General features: G+C 37.6%; 1 protein-coding gene across 3 annotated transcripts in view; it reads left to right on the plus strand.

Annotated features, from left to right (window-relative positions):
* The window catches only part of LGR4 (leucine rich repeat containing G protein-coupled receptor 4), a 142603-nt gene that overhangs the window by 60455 nt on the left and 59159 nt on the right, over positions 1-22989 (plus strand). For all 3 annotated transcript variants that reach the window (XM_016194244.2, XM_060176665.1, XM_007536964.3), the window contains exon 2: positions 16982-17053. In XM_016194244.2, the coding sequence (XP_016049730.1) occupies positions 16982-17053 (72 nt within the window). The remainder of the gene's footprint in view (positions 1-16981; positions 17054-22989) is intronic.

Consider the following 22989-nt stretch of genomic DNA (forward strand, 5'->3'; position numbering starts at 1 on the left):
CAACTCTGACACCATCTTCTCAAACAACTCCATGTTTAAACTCAAGCAAAAACTACGAAGGTTATTGGCCCCTAGGAATATTCATAAAATAAAATAAAATAAAATAAAATAACACAAAACTTCCTCACTTCTATCCACCTTAAGATTCCTATTCTCATCTTTGGTTGCTGTTCATTAACCATTTTTGTCCTGCTTTGTATCTTACCGCCTTTCAGCCACCAAATTGCAGATGGTATCATGATTCCATCCTGACTTCCTTGGAAACTTCACTAATGTTTCCCAGAACCTCACCTTTCCAGAGCCCTACCCCACTAGGGAAAGACATAAACAGGCTGGGGGTATGGACTGACTTGCCAAGACCCAGGTCCAACAGAGAAGCAATTATAGAAGCCAGATCTCCCATCTTCAGAACCCTCATAAAGAATTCCAGTGTGGAAGAAGTGATAGGGAGGGGATTGGGGGTGGTGCATCTGGTTGAGCTCACATATTACAGCGCACAAGCCCCCACTCCCCACCTGTAGGGGAAAACTTTGAGTGGTGAAGCAGGACTGTAGGTGTCTCTGTGTCTTTGTCTCCCCCCTTCCCTCTTGATTTCAGGGTGTCTCTATCAAATAAGTAAATAAAGTTCATAAATATTTTTTAAAAAGTTACAGAATTGTGGTGTGGAATTATAACACTGTTATTTTATAATTTTGTAAATCAATATTAAATCACTAATAAAATTAAAATTAAAAAAAGAGAAAGTGATCTGGAGAGGTACTTAGAATACCCACCACAATCATAAGGACAGTTGAGTTTATAAGTAAGTTGGATAACTGGCAATAAAGTAAACATTTAATGCAAAAATAAAAAGCAAACAAACAAAAAAGACCTAGTGGTCCAACTATGCAGTTAAAAAGCAGTTGTAATTTTGACTCTATTTGGGTGAGGAATATAAAATGGCTTGAATAGCCAATTTCTTGAACTCCTGTTTCTGACTACATTATATAGATAGTACATGTGAACTTAAAGTTAAGCAATATATATATAAACTTGAGGTTTAGTAATTTGAAAGACAAAAACATTTGCTTAAAGTCTCAGACTAAATTTGCTTTAGTCTCAAACTAAAGCAAAATTTCCCAAAGCAATAATTACCTTTATTACATTGGATATATACTGATACTTTTTCTGTTTCATTCTTTATTTCAGTTAAAAATCAAGTTGGCTATGACCCATTAAAATGATTTCACAATTTATTAATTGGTTGTGAGCTGAAGACTAAAAAATATGTGTCCAAACAGAAGTTTTTGTGGATGTGCATGCTTGAAGGCAGGGACTGTGAAGTAATGTTTTCCTATTAGTGGTGTTAATAAGTGTAGCTATAGTAAAACATAAACTGCTTAGTTAATTAGAATATTTACCATAGTAAATGTTGTTGAATTGATTTCTTTATGAATAGTGCATTTTGTCTAGGAGGATGAAGTAATTGAGTGTTTCTAATCTTCCCAGACGACAATCCTTAGAATACTTCTTGTTGATGTTAAATGGACTATTGAAATTGCATGTTGTCTGTGTGTCTTGGCTGGTAATGAGCACTGTTTTGTTATCGTTAGGGTTACCAGAACAGCTGTTGACACCCAGAGAATGTCTGAGAATGCCCATTAAATAGCAACAAGACTAGGAATATTACAGTTTAACCCTTGTCTGTCACTTGTGATGCCAGGTGTTAGGATCCTTGTTCAGACTGTAGAAATGAAAATAATGCTCTTTGGTATTTATTTTGTCTTTGCCATTTAGTAAGCACTGCTCTCATGACTTAGACCATTTTCATTTTATTTTTTTTCTCTGTAGAACATATCTCACACTTGAAAAACAGACTTTGTTTAAAAGTGTAAAACCAAAACAAAGTCTTCAAACAAGTGAGCTTTTTTCCAGTATTGGGATATACTGTGTTAGCCTTATTCGTTTTTGTTAAAAGTTATTCTTTTATGGATATGTCAGTGAAGTCATACATGTTTTTATTTTCTGTGGGATGATATTTATGTACCAGTGCTTTATTCTTCCTTTTCTAATTTGTATGGTTAGCATCTCCTTGAAGAACACACCCTTCAGTGTCTCCTAGCCTATATTGCTTCATCTAGGGCATAAACAATTACAGCATAAAATATTACCTTTGGAAATGAAGTCATGCTTTTTTCTTAATTGCTAAACCCTTGTAATTCTGGCAGGGGTATGTTTAAGTCTGTACTCACACATTTGCTAACACAAGCAAATGTGCCTATACATATACTGAAAACAGGAATAGAAGAGTTTCTTTCTTTCTTTCTTTTTTTTTTACTGATTATGCACAGAATGTGCAGAATCAGGGATGCCAAAGTAGGCGTCATAATGATACATTTGGAAAGGACATTAAACTTTAGCAAGTACAAAATATTTTACAGTAGAGGAAGCTGTGATCCAGGGGGCTGGGTTATTTCTTCCTAATGCCTGTCCTTTCATCCCTTTGTGATATATGACTGCCAGAATGATTGTTCAACAGCAAGCTCCATATGCTGAAACTTCCTTGGCTTCTTTCCATGCTTTTGGAATAAAGCTCAGATTTCTAGATGCTGCATAGAGAGCCTTGAGGGATGTGTTTTCTGTTTGTCTTGGTGTAGCCTCTCTTGTCACTTGTAGCCATGCTATTTGTAATTCATTAATTCCTAGATAATCTTTCTCTCAGACCACTCTGGCTTTATTTAATTTGACTGTGCTTTTGCACTTGATATTCCCTCTTGTCTAGAAGGCACCCCAAACAGATAAGTTATCTTGTCTAGAGACTTGCAATTTTTCCTCCTGTGAGCCCAATAAGGGACTACATTTCATATCATGACCATGGTAAATGACTGTCAGGAAAGAATACTTGCTTTTTTTTTTTTTTTTTTTTTTTTTTACCTCCAGGGTTATTGCTGGGGCTTGATGCCTGCACTATGAATCCACTGCTCCTGGAGTCCATCTTTTCCCATTTTGTTGCCCTTGGTGTTACCTTGTTGTTATTTGCTCTTTTTATATCATGCGTGTTGGTACTACTATCCGTTATGTTTCTTTTTACAGAAATGGCATTTGCTACTCAGTATATCTCATACCCCACTATTTTCTACAACATCTTACAGGAAGTTTGGAAGTTTTCAGGGGAATGTTTTCAGTTGCATTAACTATTGTACTTGGGAATGAGGGATTCCAAAGACTTATTATATTGAACAAGATTATCCTGAGTGCTGCTCCACATGCCTGCACCTCCCCTGTGAAACATTGTCAACTGAGTGAAGGAGCCTCAATGAAATGCTGGCTCTCTGTCCACTGTATTTCATCACAACAGTCTTGCCTTTAAAAGCTTTTCTCTACTTCCAAGTTTGGTTGATTATCAGCCCTCACCTATATCACATATACCACATTTCCTTGTTTTTACTGCTGCCTTGTACTACACTTTGTTTTATAAACCTGTTTCCCAATACATAGCCACAGGTATAATAGGTACTTAATAAAAAGAGGATGAAGATTTTCTTTACTTAGAGCCCTACTGTAAGTGTGATAGCAGGGGTGGGAATAATATAGCAAACAAAGAATAAAAACAGAAAGAAAAAGAAAAACTGCAAGTTTCCTGATTCTCTAGATAGTGCTGAGATTTGAGGTTAAGTTGAGAAAGAAACTTATAAGATGATTTTTTTTCCTTTGGAAAGACAATATATACACTCTCCTTTATCTCTCTTTCTATCTTTCTTTCTTCCTTTTTTTTTTTTTTATCAGAACATTGCTCAGCTCTGGCTTATGGTGGTGCTGTGGATTTAACCTGGAACCTCAGAACCTCAGGCATAAAAGTCATATACAGTCTTATTTATAAAATGCAATCAAAGATCGTTTACTTGTGGCAATATTTTCACTTTATAATATAGTTTATAGAGTTTGATAAATTATAGTCATATAACCACTATCACACTCAAATATAGAGCATATCCACTAGTCTAGAAAGTTATGTGATGTCACTTTGTAGCCAGCCTTTCTCCTGTCCCATCCCTCAGCCTTTGAACAGCCCATATATATTATTTTCTTTTCTTCTGTCTCTGTCTCTTTTCCTATTTTTTTAACATTTTAAAAATTTATTTATAAAATGGAAATATTGACAATACCATAGGATAACAGGGGCACAATTCCACACAACTCCCACCACCAGAACTCCATATCCCGTCTTCTCCCTTGAAAACTTTCCTATTCTTTTTAAAGACTTTTTTTTTCATCTCCAGGGTTATCACTGGGGTTCAGTGGCAGCACTATGAATCCACTGTTCCTGGAGGCTATTTTTTCCATTTTTGTTGGCCTTGTTTATTGTTGTTGTTGTTGTTATTATTGTCGTTGTTTGATAGGACAGAGAAACATCGAGAGAGGAGGGGAAGACAGAGATGGGGAGTGAAAGATAGACATCTGCAGACCTGCTTCACTGCTTGCAAAGTACCCCCTTGCAGGTGGGGAGCCAGGGCTCCAACCAGGATTCTTAAACCGGTCCATGCACTTTACACCATGTGCGCTTAACCCACTGCGCTACCACCAGACCCCTAGCTTTCCTATTCTTTATCTCTCTGGGAGTATGGACCCACGGTCATTATGGGGTACAGAAGGTGGTCTGGCTTCTGTAATTACTTCCCTGCTGAACATGGGCATTGACAGTTCGATCCATACTCCCAGCCTGTCTCTTTCTTCCCCTTATGGGTCAGGACTCTGGGGAGGCAGGATTCTGGGACACATTGGTGGGGTCATCTGCCCAGGGAAGTCAGGTTGGTGTCATGGTAGCATCTAGAACCTGGTGGCTGAAAAAGAGTTAAGGTATAAAGCAGAGCAGGTTGTTGACTAATCATGAACCTAAAGGCAAAAATATTGCAGATGAAGATTTGGGTTCTCTATTTTGGAAAAAGCTAGTAGGTCTATTCCAAGGGGCCCATGAGTTTAATAGTTTCTGCCTCAGCCTGATGGCTGACATGCGAGTGGACTCAAGTTCTTTTTCTTTTAAATGTGGCACTAATGAATCTCACACATGCACAATGCTGCTGAGTGGTTTCTCTGGACCAATTTTTCATTCTTTTTATTTTATTTAGGTTTTTTTTTTTTTTTTTTTTCAGAAAGGGGAGATACAACACAACTCTACCATCTCTATGCTGTTAATAATGCTCCATTGTGGTGCCAGGCTTTAACCTAGAGGCGCACAGACAGCAGGGTGTGCATTCTACCAGTGAGCTATCTCTCTGTGCGACCCCCTTCCTCATGTACTTTCCATCTAAAGGTTTGTCTTTTCCAGAGTGTCATGTCATGGACTCATACTGTAGATAACCCTTTGGATCTGGCTCATGTGATATAGTATAAATATTTGAAATTTACCCACTGTATAGCTTACATTAGGAATTTCATTGTAGGAAGTTCATTGTTGAGTGCACCAAGTTTCTTTATCCATTTGCCAGTTAAGGGGATTCAGGTTGCTTTGAGTCAATTATTTGCACTTACATTGTTGGGTTACATAGCCATGAGCTCATATTTAACTTGTAGATAAACTGCCAAACTATCATTTGAAGTGACTATATCATTTTGCATTTTCTCCCAGCAGTAAAATAGTTATTTGTTCATTTCCATTAGCACTTGTTATTATCATTATTATTTTTGCATTTTAGGCATTCTAATACTTGTGTGACATTTCATTGTGATTTAATTTGCCATTTCCTTAATAACTAATGTAGAAAATCCTTTCATGTGTTTTTTTTTTTTTTTTTTGGTGACAGTCTTTGCTGAAATAACTTTTCAAATATTTTTGCTCATTTAAAATTAGATTTATTTTCGTTTTAAATTAAATTTATTTTTATTTCATTTATTTTTAATTGAGCACAGAGAGGCAAATCAAGAGGAAAGGGGAAGATATATAGTGAGAGAGAAAGACACGTGCAGCACTATTTCACTGCTTGTGAAACTTCCCCCTTATAGGTGGAGACTGGTGGTTTGAACCCAGTTTCTAATATATTGTAACATGTCATCGACTGGGTATGTGACCACCCAGCCCCAAACTTATTTTCTTACTAAAAGTTTATTTTCTTACTAAATTTTAAGAGTCCTTTCTTTATAGTGTTTTGCAACATTTTCTTCCACTGTGTATGATATTTTCTTTCTCTTTTTTGGGCGGTGGTGGTGGTGGTATTCATTTTCTTAGCTTTGAAAGTCTTTACTGGGTGACCGGGTATTGGAGTATCTGGTTGAATGCACATATTACAATGTGAAAGAATGGTGGTTCAAGTCCCTGGTCTCCATCTGCAGGGAGGAAGCTTCACAAGTGGTAAGTAGTGCTGTAGGCATCTCTCTTTCTTTCTCTTTATATCTCCACCTCTTCTCTCAAATTTTCTCTGTCTTATTAAAGAAGTACTAGATACATCAACATTTTAAAAGTAACTTAAAAAACAATGAGTGACATAGTATAAGAAGTCAAAAAAAAGAAAGAAAATCTTTGCTGAGAAAATTAGAAATACACTAAAATAGAAGTTTAAATCCTTGAAAGCAGATAAAATGAATTAAACAGTCTTCTCTATATCTCCTTTTGCAAAACATTTTATTTTTTTAAGTTTTGAAGCTGGTGTTTTCTTTAGCCTGTGTTGTTAGGAAGATTTCATACCAGGATGTTCAAGTGCCTTAAATTATTAATGACTGTACAAGATGATGATTTTTCTTGACCTATAATTAACACATATTTTAAGTGTCAGAGTGGTTGTTAACAGCAGTTATCTTCTTAAGGGCTGCTAGGCTGTAGAGAAGCAACTTCTGGATTCTTTCCTCTGCTAGGAGCAGCAAGTCTTTGTGCTGCTTAAAACTCCAGGGAAGATGCCAAATAGCATGGAGCCAATTTATACTACTGCCTAAAACTGTAGTAGAAATGTTGCACCTGGCAACATTTGGGTGTCTGCTGTGACTTCTAGTTGGATTCTAGCACCACTAACGCATGTAAGGTCAGAAAAATATCTCTGCAGCAACATCTGAGTACAATCACATGCATACTGTTCTAGATTCTGTAGTTAAAGGAGCCATATCTTCACATATTTGTAGCTATTCTTAATGCTTTCACGGTGCAACACTACATTTTAGTATGTTAAATTTAATTGTCAACAATACCTTAATAAAAAGGAAATTCAGAATAGTGGACTGGTGGATTCTGAAAAAAAATTAAGTTGTTAAAAAAAAACACCTTATTTTTTGATGTTAAAGTCACACTATTCTAATATACTGCCTTGCATGTTTGTGAGTGATAGCTCTTGTGTAAATTTTTGTTGAATAGGTGACAGAATAACTCCTTTTCTCTGGTGAAGGAAGATCTTTAATTAATCTCTTTCCTTTTTGACATGGTGACTTCCACTAACAAAGATGTTCCCATTCTGTGAAGAATGACCTGCCAAAAATAGTGTTGAGATATACTAGGCTTTACTATTTGCAGTTTCACAAAAGGATTTGTCCAGGGATTTTTTTTTATTATTATTCCTTTTTACACATGAAAATCTTAGGCATCAAGAGAGAAGCATTTTCTTGTTTGTGAAAATATATACAGTTTGTATATGGAACTAAAAGTATCATTATAGTGACACCCATAAAACTAGACTGGTTGTGTTTGGGTATTGATAGTATGTTCTCTACATTTAAATTTTTTGAAAGCAATTGATATAGGTTACTTATGTTTTTGTAAAGAGGTGGTGAGAATAAGACTCCCTGCCTAAAGACATGAAATTCTGTCAGAAATTAAGCTCTTTAGAAGCTTTGATTAGAACTTTGGTGTCATGTGTGTCTGCTACTGTTGGTAAGTCCCTTCAAATTTTTTCCACCAAAGGCATTTTTTCAAATTTAAATTGCTTTAGTTTACTTTTGTTCATACTATATAGATCTGTTAATTGGAGAGTGACCTGGAATTTTTGACTGATTACAAAGAATCCTAGAAAGGTCATTGGGATAGGAATAATCCTTCATTATCATTGTGTGTTTGTGGAATCTGAAGATTTACCACCAATTTCTAGAGAGAATCTATTAGAGAATCCCCTGTTTTCTACAAGCTGCAGGCAATTGGTACCTTTTAAAACTGCTGGGTAATACTTGAGATAGAATCAACAACATAGCAGCAACAATACAGTTTTATTTAATATAAATAGGAGGACTTATTCAAATTCAGATAACATTGGGTCAATCACAGTGTATTTAAAATTAAATAATTCTATGGCAGAAGGCCCATCCTGGCAAGCATGCCATGGAGGAGTCCAAGTGGTAGGAACTTGGCCATAGGCAAACAGGTTAGGCTCGCTTAGGGAGCGTTTTATTGGGATTTTAAAAGGTACCTTGTTGAAACACGATGTCCCTCCCTCCTTACTCTGTAGATACTTCAACATTAGTGAATTTTATGAGGGGAAAAAAGATGAGAGTTTAACCACTGGGGAGATTTAGCAGTTTCAATTAAACAATTGCAACCTCTAAATTTTAATGATGAAATCAGTGACTGCTGGTATTTGGACATTCAACTTTATAGTGGCATGACATGCTTTTTATATTTCTCATTTCCCTGGTCAAAATTTGAGAGTGTGGTATTATATGCAGAGGTATATATGCTCTGTTTGCTTGGTGCACCCTGAAAGATTTAACTTTAGAAATGTGTCATGGCATAAACATATTTAGAAAATACATATTCAAAATTTCTCCTTAAAACTAATTGGAAGGTGCAGATTCTCTTCTCTACTTGTTACCAATCTGCTTGGATTCATCTGATCTTTTTGAAACTGTCTCTTCTCTTGTACTTCTAAAAGTTTCTGTAGGAATACAGTTTTTTTGTTTGTTTTTTAGAGCACTTCAGTTCATACTTTTTTTTTGTACTTAGGTTATTTTAATACTAGGCATAAATTCTTTTTCTTTATAAAAAAGAAACATAGGATAAGAGGGGTACAACTCCATACAGTTACCACCACCAGATCTCCATATCCCATCCTCTCACTTGATAGCTTTCCTATTCTTTAACCTTCTGGGAGTATGGATGCAGAAGGTGGAAGGTCTGGCTTCTGTAATTGCTTCCTTGCTGAACATGGGCATCGACAGGTCAATCCATGCTCCCAGCCTGTCTCTCTCTTTCCCTAGTGGGGTGGGGTTCTGGGGAATCGAAACTCCAGACACATTGGTGAGGTTGTCTGTCCAGGGAAGTCTGGTTGGCATCATGATAGCCTCTGGAACCTGGTGGCTGAAAAGAGAGTTAACATAGAAAGCCAAACAAATTGACTAATTATGAACCTAAAGGCTGGATGAAGAATTTGGGGGGGGGCAGGTCTCCATTTTGTAGCTAGCTAGTAGTCATATTTTAGTTATATTCCAAAGGGCCTGTGGCTATACTAGTTTTTTTTTTCTCCCTGAGCCTGAAATTTGATATGCAGGTGGATCCAAGTTATTGCCTGGGGAGATGATATCATGGCTGGAAAAAAGACCAGAAAGCTAGATCAGGGAAAAGAATAGCACCCAAATATGTGAAAGGGGTATAAATATTGTTGACTGTAAACCCCATCTATTTGATGTGATCTGGGACCCATATTCAGCTTAGGAGCCTATGTGACCTCTGCATCTCTGTAGATCTGATCTCATATTCTGTAGTCATGAGTAGGAACATTACAAGCTGCCCCAATATCAGAACTCATCTTCCTCAGGTGTAGCATAGAATATGTTGTCTAGCCTCCCTTCAGAGGATAGAAAATTCTCTACTGTTGTTGATCCAAGTTGAGGGCAAGGTCCTATGGGGGCCCACAAAGGGGTCTATTTTGTTGTTCCTGATAAGAGATGACCAGTAACAATGGAGGGAGGGATTTTTTTCAAGGTCTAGGGCCATCATGTCTGTTTGGGAATCTCAGGATTCCCAGAATAGGGCCCCAGCTGATGGGTTGGCCTGATAGTGACTAAAGAGTCATCATTAAAGTATGCCAGTCCCTTGCCCTTATTCAGCATTTGCAGTCCTTGCTTTTATAAGGTTAGCTTTGGAGTGAGGGAAGTTTAATAGGAAGTAGGTGAGGAGGGTATCTAAGTCTATGTAGACACTATTTCATTATGAACTTTATACTGACTCACTGCAGACTATTGTGTACTTTTGCTTTCAGGTATATATTTTGCTCTAATTTATGGATACATGTGAAGATATGCCCTATCTCATGGGACCTGGTCTATATCTAGGTTTTTGGGACTTTGTTAGGAAGTGAACGATCTGGAATGGAATTAGAGAATCCTATGAAAGGGAAGTTCTCACCCAAGTAATGAGGCTGAAGGGTTGACATTCCATGCCTGACGTCTCTGGACACAGTCTAAAGTGAAGCATGCTGAGGTGGTACTCATTGTGTGAACATACATTTTTTTCAAAGCAAAGTTTTGGGGTTTTTTTGTTTGTTTGTTTTGTTTTTTATCTTTTCCCCCCCTTCATGGTTTATTGCTGGGGCTCAGTGCCTGCACTATGCTCCTGGAGGCTATTTTTTTCTCATTTTGTTGCCCTTGTTGTAGTTGTTAATAACTGTTGTTATTGTTGGGTAGGGAAGAGAGAAATCGAGAATGGAGTGGAAGACAGAGAGGAGAGACTCCTGCAGACCTGCTTCACCACTTGCGAAGCAACCCCCCACCCCCATGGGTGGGGAGCTGGGTCTTGAACTTGGATGTTTACGCTGACCCTTGCACTTTGCACCATGTGAGCTTAACCCACAGCGCTACCACCAAACCCCTTGTTTTTTATTTAATTTTGTTTATTTATTATAATTTTTTAATTTTTAAAATTTATTTAAAAAAGGAGACATTAACAAAACCATAGAATAAGAGGGGTACTACTCCACACAATTCCTACCACCAGATATCCGTATCCCATCCCCTCCCGATAGCTTTATCCCTCTGGGAGTATGGACCCAAGGTCATTGTGACATGCAGAGGGTGGAAGTTCTGGCTTCTGTAATTGCTTCCTCACTGAACATGGGCGTTGACTGGTTGACCCATACTCCCAGCCTACCTCTCTCTTTCCCTAGTAGGGTGGGGCTCTGGGGAAGTGGAGATCCAGGACATATTGATGGGGTCGTCTGTCTGGGGAAGTCTGGTCGGCATCATGCTAGCATCTGGAACCTGGTGGCCCCCTGTTTTTTTTTTTTATCTTTAAGGACTCTTCTGCCATAAACTCATTAGCTCATGGAGTTCTGAAGTTTAAAGTCTGGTTTTAAAGTTTAGAACAACTTCAGGTTCTAGATCTACCTCCACATTTAGTGTTTTTACTGTGTAAAAGTTTTGGGTTTTTTTGAGGGATTAGTGGTTTACAGTAAATACAGTTGTTGATACTTGTGTAAAATTTCTCATTTTTCTGCAAAACACTCTCACCCCCAGCCTAGGACCTCCTTCACCATCATGCTCCAGGATCTAAAGGCCACCCCTTCCACCATCTCCCTAGATATTTATTTTGGTGCAATACATCAACCCCCAGTTCACTCCCTGTAAATGTGGTTTCTATATAAGTACCACGCGCTAACTGATTGCGCCACTGGAGCTCCATAAAAATGGTTTCTTTCTGAGGAAGAGGGTCACTGTGATGCTTGGTCTGCTAGCTCTAGTGCTTTTATTGTGTAAAAGTAGTTTCTTTTTTTTTCTTTCTTTCTTTTAATTGGAGGGATTAATGGTTTATAGTAAATGCAGTTATGTAAAATTTCTCAGTTTTCTGCAAAACACTCTCACCCCCAGCCTAGGTCCTCCTCCACTATCATGCACCAGGACCTGAAAGTCACCCCCTCTACCCCTACCCTAGTAATTTATTCTGATGCAGTATACCATGCCCATTTCCTGATTTTTCCTAGCAATCTGCATAGTATAGTTTTGTGTTTTTTTGTTATTATTATTAGTATTCTATGGGGCAGTAATGGTTTACAATATGGTTATTGATACATAGGTACAACCTCTCATCTCCTCATAATAGGTGTTTAGGTGGCTGGAGGGCACTTGCTTTTTCAATATAGCTCCCCTAATGTAGGGTGACCCTCCCTGCCCCATCCCATTGTTGTTTTGTTTGTTTGTTTGTTTTTTAACAACTGAAGCCAGGGTTCAGAAAAGACAAACAACTGGCCCAAGATCATACAATTAGTGGTAGTGGATCCATTAGTGAACCTTGGCCTGCTCGTCTCCCAAGCCTCCTACTCAGCCAGACTAGCTCCCAGTAAGGTCATCAGCTCTCTTAAAATTACCCTTCAGAGGTGTTTGTGAATTAATGGTGCTCTAATTTGTATGAACCTTTTTCTGTGTTAATTTATTGCATCAGAGGAATTCAGGATGGCAAATCACTGAGTTTAAGTACAAATGTTACTGGGATAAGATTATATTGCTGCTATGAACGTCATAACATTGGTCTGAAGGATAGTTTCTAGTTAAAAGCTTTCCTGACGACGTTTTTTTTTTAATGTATATTTTAATAATACATGTGGCTGGTGGGCTTTGTAGAGGTGTAACTATTGGCAGAGGCCTTCCCTTAGCCAATTGTTATAGTTAAGTTGTCATCCCTAGCATCCTTTTTTTTAGAGTGAAGCTCTCTTGCTGGTGTTGGTGATGTCAGGTCTGGAATTCATTCTTCAGGTTGTCTGTAGGTTGTTTATCGCCATTAGCCCTCATTATTTTAAATGAGTACCCACCCACCTTCTATTCTGTAACCACATGTTTTCAGAGCTGCTGTCAAGATAACATCTTATAGTAGACCCCCACCTTCTTTCCCTTCTCTTTCTTCTCCCCTCACTCCCATCTCTCTTAATCTCACCTTATTACCAATTATTTCAGAAAACAGACTGAAAAACCAAAAAAAAAAAAAAAAAAAACCTTCTCCAGGGGTGTAAAATTCACAATCAGGATCTTGAATCTGAAGCTTTGAAACAGTGATCCCCATGTGTTTTACCTATTAGATTGTAAATATCAAACCCCACTAATTGCATTTATGGCTCACAGCAAAATTACCTGTTACATCTTGTTATTTCCAGGAGGTGAGGGGGACTTATATAGGTATATATGTGTCTAAAAATTGGAATGCAGAGACTGGAGTGGTATAAATTCTCTGTAATTATGCTTTTTTTTCTTCTGGTGAGGCAATTAATCAGTTTTTCTGTTACTATGATACTCCCCTGCATTAACATGTGCCAAGCTTAGAGGAAACTGCTTGGAGTTGCCTTATTTTGTAAAGTAATAAATTATGGTTGTCCTTCTTTCTCCTTTTATTGGAATGACTAAAGAACACTAAAATTGTGTAATATTTTACAGAATCACTGCTTACTCAGGCTATTATTTTGCCTTTAGTATGATTAAACTTTTGTGGTGTTCCTACAAATATTTTTATTAGTTTAAGACCCAATGTGTTTCTAGTGGGAGTGACTCTTTTGTTTTTTATTTATTTTTTTTAACTTTATTTCCTTATTATTGGATAAAGACAGATTGAAACTGAGGTGAGGAAGATAGATAGATGATAGATAAATAGGTAGGTAGATAGATAGAGACAGAGAGACACCTGCAGTTCACCACTCATGAAGCTTTCCCCCTGCATGTGGGGACCAAGGACTTGAACTGTCTTGCCTACTGTGATGTGTGTGCACTTAACCAGATTCTCCAATGCCTGCCCCTGTGACTCCATTTTATAATGACTAGTTATCTTGACATTGTGTGTAATAATAAAATTTTGAGAAACCTGCCTTTTTCCTAAATAGAACCTCACATGTTTTTATGGGAAGGAGCAGGGCTTCATGAAAAATGATGGAGAAAGGTGAGTCATAGGTGAATACAACTTATGACTGGGAAGTCGTCCAAATAGTCAATTTCCCCATTTTACAGATGAGCAAACTGAAACTAGGGATTACATGGCAGCTATGTGGCGGTACCAGCAGCTGAGCCTGCATCTCCTGACCTCTATTTTGGTGCTGTTTCTTTAGTGTCTTGCTGGAACCTTTATGAAAAGTAAAAGGGCTCCGCCTCTGGAATTATGATTGAAGAAGTCCCAGGACCAGTATTTAAAAATAATAATTCTTTGAAAAGTATATCCACATTGTTGAAAAGTATATCCACATTGTTTTTGTATAAGCCATCATTAGTAGAATTAGAGTTGTTTTCCATGGTAGGAAATTTTGGAAAGTGTGTGAATTACTATGGTCATAAGATTCACCTCTAAAGAGGTTTTAGGGTCTAAGAAAATTTGTATTCATTTTGGTTCTTCAATTTCTTTATTTTTCTCATTTATTTATTTATTTTTAATTTCTTTCTTGGGGGATTAATGGTTTACAATCAACAGTAAAATACAATAGTTTGTACATTAGTAACATTTCCCATTTTCCACATAATACAACCCCTACTAGGTCCTAGGACCTCTGCCATCATTTGTTGTTTCTGAGTTTGCTGAGCTCTTTGTATATTTTGATTATTGGCCTCTTGTCTGATGTGTGGCATGTTAAGATCTCTCCCATTCTGTGGGAGGTCTCTTTGTTTGGGTGGTGGTTTCTTTTGCTGTGCAGAAGCTTTTTAGTTTGATGTAGTCCCATTGGTTTATTTTTTATTTAGTCTTCTTTGTAATTGGATTCATACCATTGAAGATGCCTTTAAAAATTAGATGGAAAGGAGTTCTACCAGTATTTTCCTCTAAGTATTTGATAGTTTCTGGTCTAACATCCAAGTCCTTGATCCATCTGGAGTTTACTTTTGTGTTTGGTGAAATATAGTGGCTCATTTTCATCCTTCTGTATGTTTTAAATGAATTTTTTCCAACACCATTTGTTGAAGAGACTCTCCTTTCCCCATTTAATAGTCTGGGCATTTTTGTCAAAGATTAGGTGTCCATAGGTGTGGGGCTTTTTTCTGGGCTTTCAATTCTATTCCACTGGTCGGTGTGTCTATTTATGTTTGATTCTTCAATTTCTAAAGGTATCTATAATAATTATTATTCTTTTAAGTTAGTTTTATTCTCTTTTTACTTTTTCTTTTCTTTGTATTTTATTTGATAGAACAGAGAGAAATTGAGGGAGGAGAGATAAAGAGCAAGAGAGAAAGATAATACACCTGCAGACCTGCTTCACTGCTCATGAAGCGTCCCTCCTGTGGGTGGGGAGTAGTGGTTTGACCTGGAGCCCTTTGAAACTTGTTTGCTCAACTGGGTGTGCCACCACCTGCCTCTTCTCCACTGAATATTATTATTATTATTATTTTATACTATTCCCTTTTGTTGCCCTTTTTTATTATTGTAGTTGTTGTTATTGATATCATCGTTGTTGGATAGGACAGAGAGAAATAGAGAGAGGAGGGGATGACAGAGAGGGGGAGAGAAAGATAGACACCTGCAGACCTGCTTCACCGCCTGTGGAGCAACTCCTCTGCAAGTGGGGAGCTGGGGGTTCAAACCAGGATCCTTATACTGGCCCTTGCACTTTGCCCCACCTGCGTGATAATTTGTAATTTTTATTGATGTCACCAAGGCCTCAGGGGTTATACTCCTTCTTTGTAACCTCACCAGGCTGTATGTGGGGTTTGTATTGTGTTTTGATTACCACTGGAGAGAAACAACAGAATTCAAATTATACTTAGGAAGGCTCAGTGCTTGCATTTAAGATAATGGACTCTGGAGTTCACATTTCCAGTTGGACCGCTTGTTGGGTGGCCTTGGGGAGGTTATTTGTAATGTTGGTGTGCCTCTATTTCCCCATCTGTAAAGTGAGATATTCTATTCTGTGTGGTCTTGCCCATGTTATCATTTTTCTGTATTCAGTATCAAGATCCAGTAACAGCTGCTACTGCTATTGTCTTTCTTCTGCTGCATCTATTATTACTCCCAAGTCAATAAGTTTTCCAGACCTGCCACAGGGAGGAGGAGTAATAAGAAGGCCTTCAAATTCCATTTCTAACTTTCAATGAGCTGAAAATGGGGGAGAAAGGGAATCTTATGTAAGTGAAGTCATGAAACCAACTGTATTTTTGTGAGCTAATTTTAGTGTTCGTGGTTTTTACTTCTCCCGATGTCTAATCTAGTGGCAGAAAAATGTGTGAATATTCATGGTGATTTCTAGAAAGGAAATACCTGTGAGCTCAGCTATAAACTTTACCACCAGATGAGAGGCAAACATGAGGAAGGGAACTGACCCAGTAAATGCTGGGACTGTACCTTTGAAACTGTCTTAACCTGCCTTCCATGGTGTCTGTATTACATGGAGGTTGGAAAGGGAAAAGCCAGTTAAGCAGGCAGCTGCCAAGGAAGAAGAAAATGGTTAATAAAGTTTTTTTTTGGGGGGGGGGGTTGGTGGGGGTTAGGGCTGTTTGAACTCTTTAATTGTTGAGTTATATCGTCAAGTGAGTTCTTTCCTTGTTGTTGCTCTGCCAAAAAAAAAAAAATGGAGATGGGCTGCATACCTGTCATGTATGCACTTGTCTCTAGCTTGCATCTGTTTATAGGCTAAAAGTGAAATGCACTTACAACTATTACCTGGAAGACTTTTATAGATTTTTTTTTTTTTTTTTTTTAGAAAACATGACTAGTTGCAGCTAGGCCCTGTCTTATTGTCCCTGACAGTGACTTAGAAAGCGATCCTTGTCTACAGATTTCTTTTATCAATTCCTGAGGTTATTTGTTTACTTTTATCAAGATTGGTACTTGGAATACCAGGGCACTTGCTGTCTCATTGCCAGTAGTTAAGTTTTTTTTTTTTTTTCATAACGTTACTTATGGGGGAAACTCAGATTTGACTGTGTTTTTTAAATTACAGGCAGTTGTTTATAAGGAAAGATTTAATTTTCTCAGTTTTCTGAGTATCACATTCTGAAGCTAAGTTATGTCTTTTGCTATGTTGGTCTTCTGCGTTCATTTTTCTTGCTTCTTTGCAAAATGTTAGCTCCTAATTACTTTTTTTGGTTAAGTGCTTAAAGTCTAGTATCACATATTTAATACACTCCTTTGAATTCTGTTTTCCAGGGATATCAGTATGAACAACATTACTCAATTACCAGAAGATGCATTTAAGAACTTCCCTTTTTTAGAAGAACTGTAAGTATTAATTTGATATAAATTTTTTCTTAGCTTTCTTTGGAAACTCTCACTGTCTCCCTAATAGATACAACATTCACTGACTATTATGATTTAAGTTAAGGTGGTCAAACTTTTTAAAAGTTTGATTTTACCTTGTTTTACAGTGCTATAAAATTGTGGAGAGAAGGATACTTTTGCACCCACATATGTACATGAAACTTTCCACACCAGCTGCCATGTTCCAGTGCCATCACATCAAAAAGACCCATCTACCTATCCTTTGTACCTCCTAAGAGACACACAGATAGATTAGTGTCAGAGGAAATCATATTTTGGGGAGGAGAGAAACTCTATTTTTAAAGAAGTATGATTTCTGATACTTTTTTAAAAAATTTGTCTATCTAATGTATCAGGAAACAAACCCAGAGCCTCTTGCATGAACTATACCTCTGGTTGGTTTCTCTGGCCTAAACTTTACTCTATACTTTAAAAAAATATTATTAGTTTTTTTTTAATACTTATGCTATTTTAATGAGAGATATTTACTGAGAGGCAGACTAGACTGCTCAGCTCTGACTTATGGTGATACTGGGAATTGAACCTAGGACCTAGGAGCTTCAGACATGAAAGTCTTTTGCATAACCAATGTACTCTCTTCCTGACTCAGGATTAATTTATTAATGGGGGGAGGGGTGTTGTAGAGGAGAGAGAGTAAGAACACACCACAGCATTACTTTGACACATGCAACTCAAGGTATCTAATATTTTTAGGACCTCATGCTTAAAAGTCTAACATTTTATCAGCTATGCCACTTCCCATGCTGCCATACTATGCTTTTTTAGGAAGATGAAGTGGGGGGAAAGAGCACCACTTCATTACCTATTAAGTTGCCTTTGTGTTGTCATGGTGCTTCTTTGTGGTGCCTTGGCTGGAACTCAGGGCTTCATACATGCAAGGCATGTACTTTACTCACTGAGCCATCTCTTGAGTCCTCTATTATTTTTGAAATCCAAAGCTAAAAATGCTGTTTCTGTAGTATTTTTTTCTGCTATTGTAACTATGAATGCTACAGTGACACAAGATAATTACAGTGTTATCCCAGGATAACAAGACAGCTGTGCAATTACCATTGTTGCTAGAGAAATGGCTGTATAGATAACACAGCCATAAAATAATGCAAGGCATGTCAGGGTCATGATGCAGCAGATCATATATACCTACCTAAGAAGGCAGAAAACTGAGCATAGACACCTTTAACTATATTGGGTGACTCTGGGGGATGGAGCAATGGAAAGGACATTATCCGGGTTTCTAAGAACACCTCTAAGAATATTTCTGAACTTGGCAGTTGTGTCTCAAGTTTCTAGCTTAACAGTTTATATGGTAGAAAGTTTCTTTCCACATCTTTTAACTTTCATTTTGTTTTGCTCCCCATACATTTTTTGAAGTTCATAATAGAAACAGGGACATTTAGATTGTAAAGGAGTTAGGAAACATGTGTCAATAAATATATAGTCTCAGAATCTTGGTAAAAAAATTAGACTAGAATCAAGTTAATTAGGGGCTTTTTAATGTCACATTAGTTGATTATATGATATGTGTAAGTGAGAAGGTGATAGGCTCTAAGAACATCAAAGAGAATAGTATACTTCTGAAGGAATCTAAATTCATATTACAGGATGTGTCCTATAGCCCAACTGGTGAGTATGAGCTCCAAGTCAGTGAAAGGAACAAGAATCAAATGTAAGCCATGCAGGTTATGCTCTTTGCTTCTCAGAATATTGAAGCACTGGAGAAAGATTTAATAATAAGCAAGTTTTCTTCCCACACTACTTAGCTGAGCATAAGGTTCCCACAGCAAAAACTGAGCAGATATTATTTGACACTTCCAAGCTTGGGAACTGGGTCAAATTACTTAAACTCTCTCTGCTCCTTTTCTTGACATATAAGGTGCATATAACAACAGTCCCTCCCTTCCTAGCATTCTAGTGAAGACAAAGTGAATTAATAGATTTTAAATACTCAGTGCAGTGTGCAGTGCATGAAACAAGAGAGTGTTACATAAATACTTTCTAGTATTTATTCTGCTGTTTTAAAAGTAAGACCAAAACACACACACATACACACACACACACACACACACACACACACACACACACACACACACACAATCCAACAATGGACTATATACTAAATCTCATTTTGGGGTAAAAGAATTTAGTGTATATCTTTTTTTTATTATTATTTCTTTACTGGGGGATTAATGTTTTACATTTGACAGTAAATACAATAGTTCGTACATGTGTAACATTTCCCAGTTTTCCACAAAACAGTGCATCTCCCACTAAATCCTGTGTCATCATGTTCCAAGATCTGAACCCTCCCCCTTTCCCCAGAGTCTTTTACTTTGGTGCAATGCACCAGCTCCAGTCCAAGTTCTGCTTTGTGTTTTCCCTTCTGGCCTTGTTTTTCAACTCTGCCTGTGAGTGAGATCACCCCATAGTCATCCTTCTGTTTCTGACTTATCTCACTCAACATGATTTCTTCCAGCTCTATTCAAGATGGGGTGAAGAAAGTGGATTTTTTTCTGTAGTGAGAACTAATTATTTTTTAATAATAGCTCTTTTTTTAATTAAAACTTGAGATTGGATTTTAAAAAAACTCTGAGTTTTGTATTTGAAGCCCACTTTTTCAAAGCTAAACTTTCAAATGCATTACTTGTTCCCTTTACTCACATATACTTTTAGGTTTTAGGATTAGTTTCCTTTTACAGAAGTAATTTTTGCACTGAAAGGATATTAGTCAGTGGTTATTTAGCCATTGTATAACCACTGTTGGATGTGTGACATATCAGCTGGGAAATGGAGGCATTCTCTCTCCTTTTTGGATGGAGAATGTATGTAGACCACCTTTGTTGATCAACATCTTTGATTACCTGCCTCAGTCTGAGGGGTTTTGTACTGAGGGCTTGGGTGTGCAGTTCAACCTGATTGATGTCTACATTGTGAAGTTCATATCTTGAATTTCTTAAAATCTCAAATGACCAAGTTTATATAACTCTCATGAATTCTGTCAGCTGGAACTTGTAGGTGGAATGAAATTGAATTTGACTGCTAGTTCTTTGTATCAAAGTGATTTTCTCTCTGTAGTTTGCTGTTGCATTGATGAAGCCAATTAAGTAAGGTCAATGCATGTTTGCCACATATTGTATAGGATTTCAGTATTTAATTTAGGAGAATTGATAGTTAATATTAAAGATGCTTGAGAATGCTCTTTATTGCTTAGGGGACATTCAGAAATTTAAGGGAATCTCTTTTCCATATTAATAAAAACCTGGTAAAAAGCCCATGTTTTTTTTTTAATAAAATGTTATAGTTGATTTTTCCATTCTAAAATGATACTGCCCCAACTATTGTAATAATTCATAGACAGCCTAACCATTTGTCCAGAAGTCATCTGGAAGTTATTTAAGAGTAATTATGAAGTTGAAGTTCCCTTAGTAGAAAATGAATGATTTATCAAGTTTTTTTTTTCCCCCACAGTAGATAATGAGGTGTGCTTTGCAAGATGTGACTTGTTTTGACTGAACTTTATATAGTATTCCAGGATACTTGTAGTATTAGACAAAATTACTTTCTAACAATATGTAAGAAATACTTATAGATATTTAAATTTTATTCACTCTTTTTAAAATTTTTATCTATAAATAGGAATATATATATTCCATATGACCCAGTAATTCCTCTCCTAGGGTTATACCCCAAGGACTCCATAACACCTAACCAAAAAGATATGTATACACTTATGTTCATAGCAGCACAATTTGTAATAGCTAAAACCTGGAAGCAATCCAGGTGCCCAACAACAGATGAATGGGTAAGAAAGCTGTGGTATATTTACACAATGGAATACTGTGCAGCTATTAAAAACAATGAACCCATCTTCTCTTACCCATCTTGGATGGAGCTAGAAGGAATTACGTTAAGTGAGCTAAGTCAGAAAGACAAAAATGAGTATGGTATGATCCCACTCATAAACAGAAATTGAGAAAGATGAACAGAGAGGGAAACTCAAAGCAGGATTTGACTGAATTTGGAGTAGGGCACCAAAATAAAAATCTGGGTTGAGGTTGAGGGTGGATGCTCAGCTTCACTGGGGGTATGGGGGATGATGGGATGGGACACAGTACTTTGGTGGTGGGAATGATGTTTATGTACACTCCTATTAACTTGTAGTCATATAAATCACTATTTAATATGAGAGGGGAAAAATTGATTGGATGTATCAAACTTTTTAATGCACAGACCATAGGCTAATTCTTAGAAATGTTGACTCTCCTTTAGGAGAGCTTTTAAGTTTAGACTAAGGAGAACAGAAACAACTGGTGGCGTTACTCTATAAGACACAGCTATATGGGGAGTCAGGCGGTAGCGCAGTGGGTTTAGCGCACATGGCGCAAAGCACAAGGACCTGCAGAAGGATCCCAGTTTGACCCCCTGGCTCCCCACCTACAGGGGAGTTGCTTCACAAGCTGTGAAGCAGTTCTACAGGTGTCTATCATTCTCTCCTCTTTTCTGTCTTCCCCTCCTCTCTCCATTTCTCTGTCCTATCCAACAATGATGACATCAAGAACAGTAACAACAATAACTGCAACAATAAAATAAGGGCAACAAAAGGGAATAAATAGATATAAAAAAGTTGTTAAAAAGGACACAGCTATATATAAATAATGTCAAAAGACATAAATTATGATGATGTTGTGTATGATACAGCAAATTCTAACAGGATGATGTTGTATATGATACAGCAAATTCTAACAGGATGATGTTGTGTATGATACAGCAAATTCTAACAGTGGAATCTTCAAAGTTAACCCAGTTGCCAAATAATTTGATTACAGCAATAACTATCTATTGTCTTCTTAAACCCTACAACAGCAGTAACCTCCCACTTCCTCTACAGAGCATATATTCCCCCCAGTCCTGGAACCTTTAGGGTGGGCTCACATTCCTCCATGGTTCTCTCAATTCTTATCAAATGATACTGCATCTGCTGATCCCAACCTGATCAATGCAATGAGTACCCCCTTGGTGTGTGCTTCACTTCAGACTGTGTCCAGAGACGTCAGGCATGTAATGTTAACCCTTCAGCCTCATTACTTGGTCACCAGCTTCCAGATGCTACCATGATGCCAACTGGACTTACCTGGAAAGACAACCCCAACAATGTGTCCAGTTGGCATCATGGTAGCATCTGGGACCTAATGGCTGAAAAAAGAGTTAACATATAAAGCCAAACACATTGTTGACTAATCATGAACCCAAAGGCTGGAGTAGTGCAAATGAAGAGTTGAGGTCTCCATTTTGAAGATCACTTGTAGGCCTATTTTAGTTATATCCCAAAGGGCCCATGACTATCCTAGTTTTTTCCTGAGCCTGACCTCTGATATGCATGTGGACATAAGTTGTTGTCTGGGGTGAAGACGTCGTGGCTGAAAAAAGGGCTAGAAAGCTGGATCAGGGACGAGAGTAGCTCCTAATAAGGGGAAGGGGTATAAATATTGTTGACTATAAACTCCACCAATTTGATCTGATCTGGGGTTCATATTCAGCTTAGGAGCCTATGTAAGCTCTGTATCCCTGTAAGTCTGAGCTCATATTTTGTGGCTATGAGTAGGAATGTTCCAAGCTGCCCCAATATCAGGACCCATGTTCCTCAGGTGTAGCATAGAGTATATTGTCCAGCCTCCCTTCAGAGGATGAAACATTCTCTACCATTGTTTATATAAGTTGAGGGCAAGGTCCTATGGGGGCCCGCAAAGGGGTTTATTGTGTTGCTCCTGATGGAGATGACCAGTAACAATTTTATGAGGGATATTTTCGAGGTCTAGGCCCATCTTGTCTGTTTGGGAATCTCAGGACTCCCCAACTAGAGCCCCAGCTGATGAGCTGAT

Source organism: Erinaceus europaeus, chromosome 17 (assembly GCF_950295315.1).
Source record: "Erinaceus europaeus chromosome 17, mEriEur2.1, whole genome shotgun sequence".
NCBI classification, from domain to species: Eukaryota; Metazoa; Chordata; class Mammalia; order Eulipotyphla; family Erinaceidae; genus Erinaceus; species Erinaceus europaeus.